Below are 5,253 nucleotides of genomic sequence, written 5' to 3'. Positions count from 1 at the left end.
TCCCTAACACGGGATGGGAGGAAATTTTGCCTTCTGCAAGGAGTTTTTATCCTCAGGTGGGCGGGGTGGGGGGGATTAAGTATAGGCTATTTGCAAGTCTGAGGGAATTTACTTTGGCATATCGTATAATTCTAGAGAGAGGCAGGAAGTTGAAAGGGGAAAAGGTGGGGGCCAGAGAAAGGAGGGAAGGGTCCCAGTAAATCATTGGTCCACCTTGCCATTCAGCCAGCACCTGGCAGCAGGGCCTGAAGACCCACTGACTGCTTCGTTAGCTTTCCAGGTGGCTCACCAACATACTCGGAACAATGGAAAACACTTGATCAATGTTTATTTCTGTCTTTGAATTCTATTTGCTGAGTTTGATTCAGTAAATGATTATGTATCATAATGCTTACTATTTGGTTGTTAGGTGTAGGCCTTTGTCAGATACCTCACTAAAAGCTCCACCTACAGCATTAATTTAGATCTTCGGAGCCCTATGGGTAGATATTTATATAACCCCCATTACACAGATGAGGATATTGAGGGTCCAATGTGCCCAAGGTCATACAGTGAAGGCAGCAGAACTGCAGGTTTGAGTTCAAGTCTGCAGACAATTCAGCCCTAATCTCAACCACCAAGATGTAATTAATGCCTTATGCTTTAGAATTCCCATTAGATCTGGAAATCTAAGATGGCTACAACATAACTTAGCAGTTCTTTGGGAGAATAAAATTGTCTGGTATGCATCTGTTAACACTTTGTTGTTCTGAGCCTTTCTTGTAAAATCCAGTAAACGTGAGCTTCCCAAGGCTCGAAACAGATCGGATTTATCCTTCCACCCAGGTATTCTGCAGAACATCACTTGGCCAATAGGAGGTGCCCAGCCAATGTTGAAAGTAAATTAAACGAAGTGAAATTCAGGTTTTTGCTCTAGATGTGTGCCAAATCAGCTCATTAGGGGACTGGCAACAACAAAATTAACATTGAGTGCTAAGTCCTTTAGAGGCCAAGAGGCCTGGCGGCTCTTCCTAGCTCTGTAGCGACTCTTAGCAAACTTGCAGAGCCCAAACGTGGTGAGGAAAGCCGCATGCAGAATCCACGCTTGAGGCTACACAGGTTGTGACCTGGAGAGCCATCTTCCAGATTCTGAACACCCATCTCTCCCTTGAGTCTGCGTTTCTCACAGGCCTGAGTCCTGCACACACAAACTTGTGTTTCTTACACACTCATAGGAAAAACGTGCCTTGCACACCTGACAACATGCTGCAGAGGAGGACGTGCAGTCTGGATGTAAATGTGGGTCTAAGCCACAGCAGGAGTCTTCTTGTCTGCGAGACGCGCCTGGCATTCACTGAGCAGGGCTGGCGTGAGCATGAGTGCTGGTCCACGTGAAGCGCTTAGCACGGAGCCTGGCACCGGGGGCGCTGGGGAAGACAGTTGATCCCAACCACTTTCTTACACATTTCTGACACGGCTGCTGATTCCTGCCAGGCAGGCCCCGGGCGCCTGCGATTCAGCAAGACTTCCTCATCGCCTTTTTAAACCTGCTCTGCTCAAGCCTCAGCTCTTGGTGATTTCCTGAAGATGCTGCCACCCGGGAAGAGCCTCCCAATCCTCAAATCCCGAGCCCATGCCTTTCATCCCTGCCAGGTTTCCATTTCCAGTTTGCTCCTAACCTGGCCCTTGTCCCCTGCCCCGGCCCCCCGGGACGTGTGAGAGCGAGCCACACAATAGTAAATGGAATTCAGTCCCACACAAGGGGAAAAAAAAAAAAAAAAGATTATGAAAATGAAAAGTAAATAAATATGGATGTTGAGGACCTAATTCTGATAAGCGGATTTTCAAAATTAGCCATTTGCAAGAGTAGATTAAATGCGTTTAATGTGATGGGTGGAAGGAAGTCGATTAAGATGCACAGCAGACCCCATTTCAGCAGATTCCGGGGAGCAGGCCTCGCAGGCCCCCTTCACGCTGCGCATGTTTGCCGGGATAAACGCTGAATGCCTCTTAAGCGCACTAATTTGCCGTTGTCGTGCTGGTAAACAGGCCTCCTGGAAAGGGGCCACTCGCCGCTTCTGTACCCAAGGCGGACAGCGGAGCAGGGAGGGGCCGCCGGCCGGGCTGGGGCGGGAGGCCAGGGGCCAGCCCCGGGGGTGCGGGGGCTCCGCTCGCGGTCTGCAGGGAGGCTGAGAAGCGCCACGGACAAAGGAATGGCACTGGATTTCCCCTCACCTTCCCCAGCCGGCCGCCCCCCACCCGGCCCTCTGCAGAGAGAATTCTGGTCCCAGAATACCTTGCAGCTCCTTCCATGGCAACGGCCGCCTCCCTCCCGCACCGCTTCGCCTCCTTCCTTCCTTCCCGCGCCTTCTCCCCGCAGCCCACACCAGAGCCAGGCCTCCCGAGGGCTCGGCGCACCCGCACCCCCGGGGCAGGGACGACGGCCAGTCCTTCCCCCCCGGAGGAGGGGCAAGCAGGCGCTCCCAACGCGTACGCCAGCCACACCTGCAAGCGGGAGAGGGCCAGATCCCCACACGTCCCTGCCCTGTCCTTCTCCGGGGCACCCACCACATTCGGGGGCCTTAGAGCCCTGAAAAGCCCGGCTGTGTTTCAGGTTTGAGGAAACAGATGAACCGCTTTACGGTGGCCCAGTGTTGGGGGATGGTGGGGTTGGGGGCGGGGTGGGGGGGCGGTGCAGGTAGAAGCCAGTGATCTGAATAAACACCTCCTGACGTCTTTGAATGGATCACACCCAACGATCTGAAGTTGCATCCAGACAGTTCCTTACAGGACCTGAGGCTCCAAGTCACCATGTAACCCTAATGTCTCAGCCATGGTGCGTCTGTCATGGTGTGAGGACACAGAGAGCCGTCACCTAGCACTAACCCTGGTACAAGCACTGTGCTTCATTTACTCCATTTAATTCTCCCAGCTGGGAGAAGCTGCCCATCACACTCAGAATAAGCTCCATAGGCCCTGCAAGATCTGCCAGGCTGCCTCTCTGAACTCACCCCCTCCCTCACCCCCACTGCTCCTCCCTGGGGATGCTCCAGCACAGCAGCCTTCTTTCTGTCCCCTTAGCACTCTGCATCCATTCCTGCCCCAGGACCTTTGCACTTGCTGTTCTCTCTGCCCAGGACACTCTGCCACTATTTGCACCATGCCAGTAACTTGGCATTGGGGTCTTTCAATTGCCTTCGCAACAGTTATCACTGTTTGTTTCACTGGTTTGTTTGTGAGTTTGTTGTCTGCGTCCTGACACCTTGAAAATAGGGGCCTTGCTTGTCTGGAAGAGCTGTGTCCCAGCACTGAGAATGGATCATACAGGTGTGACGGGGTGAAGCCAGGTCTAGAGCCCTTGTGTTAGGGGTGCAGAGCCTTTCTCACCCCAACCAATGCCACCACCTGGTGCCTGATGACCCCATGCACCAGGGTGAGGCAGGGACAGGTTCCCTTCTGTAACAGCTTCTATCAGAGCTGCTCTCAGGGAGGCATAAGGCAAGGTGCCTTCTGCCCCCTTGGAAGCCGGGCTCAAAGGGGAGGTGGGTTCTACTTCTCTCCCATTTCACAGATGAAGCAGCTGAGGCACGGATGGGAAACACTCAAACTCCCACAGCTTTAAGTGGCAGAATGGGACTCAAGCCCAGACAGTCTGGGGTAGGGGAGGAGGAAATGAAGGGGAATCCCAGCCCAAGAAGCATGACATCTCAGTCTAAGGGAGTTGTTCTCAAATGTTTCGAAGCAAGAGCATCGATCACTGCAGTCATTTTTTGAAAGGTCATTTTCATGGCCCTGCCCCAGTGATGCTCGCTTGGCAGGACAGATGCGGCGCCTGGAGTCTGTATGTTTAACAAGCATATGCCCAGGTGCCTCTGATGCAGGTACTGTGCTGCAGGGCCACCCACTCTTTGGTTGCAGCCGGGAGAGGAGGTGGTTGTCCTGGCCAGAGACCAGAGAAGCCACCTCTGTAACGTTCCCTCCAAGATCACCATTCCCTCCTCTGCCCCCGATCTCCAACCCACTTCCCTCCCAGTCTTCTGTGAGGCCCCGGGGCTCATCCATGCTGGGAGGCCTGGCTGCTGTCAGCCCATGGAATTTGAAAGTCCTCTGCAGAGCTTCCTGGTGGATGGGAGGAAGAAAAGACATCTGGTCAAGTTCTTCCCTGTTTTCCCTGTGCCTGGCTGGGACCACTCAGAAGTCGATGCAGTCCCCATCAGCAGTGACCCACGACGGGGTGAGGAGCAAGCCTCCTGCAGAGGAACAGGGCTGGCTCTGAAAAGCGCAGGTGGAGACGACTCGAGTTCAAAGGAGAATGCTTCTTGCAGGCGGCTCCTCAGGAGACCCCAATGCCGCTCAGGGTTCTGCTACGGAAGGGCTTCCTTCAAAAAGCCTGGGTCCCTTCTTTTGCCACACCCTGTCTCATCCTAGGTGGGTGTGAGGTCTGGCCAGGACCCCAGATCCTAGCTGCGGGGGGTGGGGGCTCAGCAGGTGAATGAGCCAGGTTGTGAAGGCATCTTTGCCTTCTCACACAAGACGTAGTCCCAAGAAAGGACTCTGTCCTGTGTGCGGGGCTTCATCAGCTGGCTGCAAGACTGCTCCTGAAATGAGGCCTGGGCTGGGGGGCAGTGGTGGCCACAGCCGCTGTGCTCTGCCTGGATGTGCAGATGCTTGCCTGTTTACCTGATGGTCATGTTTCTCACTCGAGAGGGGCAGGGGCAGGCAGAAGCGCAGGTTTGGAAATTTTAAGTGCAGTGAACCCTCTTGAGCAGTAGCCTCATGCCAGGCTCTAGGCCAAGCACTGGACAAGGGTCCTCTTACTGCACAGGGCACCGGAAGATGACCGCAGAGCCTCTCACCCCGCCTTCCCCGGGGCCCCCCAGGCCTGTGGAAATGAGGCCCAGAAGCCACACAGCGAGGCAGGTTTGACTTCGCTGCTATGGAAGATGCGTGCTGGGTCATAGCCAGGTGCTGGGTGGAGCAGCGCTGACAGCCACCCGGGGCACTTGGCGGGTCAAGCCAGCTGCTAAAATATTAAATCGCTTCCATCCCAGGTAGTGAGTACCTGCCGCCTCTGGCCCCAGAGGCCTCTGCTTCTCTGTCCTGGCCACTCTGCCCCTACCCCCAGCCTCCAGGGCCTCCAGGACCTGCCCTATCCAGTGGCTTGTCTGGCCACAGCCCCGCTGGCTCGGCGCCCTGGCACCTTGGGTTGTTAAATATTTTAACTGTCGCCCTAGGGTTCAGGAGAGGATTTGGTACAAATATGACCTGAAGTCC

At 54.7% G+C, this 5,253-nt stretch overlaps 1 protein-coding gene across 1 annotated transcript; it reads right to left on the bottom strand.

Moving 5' to 3' along the window:
• Positions 1-1,414: 1,414 nt before the first annotated feature.
• Positions 1,415-2,814, bottom strand: LOC134730485 (metal transporter CNNM3-like). Its single transcript, XM_063604748.1, has 3 exons — positions 2,768-2,814; positions 2,276-2,615; positions 1,415-2,168 (listed from the first exon to the last, which is right to left on the bottom strand). The coding sequence occupies exons 1-3, from the start codon at positions 2,812-2,814 to the stop codon at positions 1,851-1,853; spliced, it is 705 nt and encodes a 234-aa protein (XP_063460818.1). The 3' UTR covers positions 1,415-1,850.
• Between the last annotated feature and the right edge of the window lie 2,439 nt (positions 2,815-5,253).

This window comes from Pan paniscus, chromosome 4 (genome assembly GCF_029289425.2).
Source record: "Pan paniscus chromosome 4, NHGRI_mPanPan1-v2.0_pri, whole genome shotgun sequence".
Lineage (NCBI taxonomy): Eukaryota > Metazoa > Chordata > Mammalia > Primates > Hominidae > Pan > Pan paniscus.
Note: the sequence above shows the minus strand (reverse complement) of the source record. Positions and strands in the feature narration are given on the sequence as shown.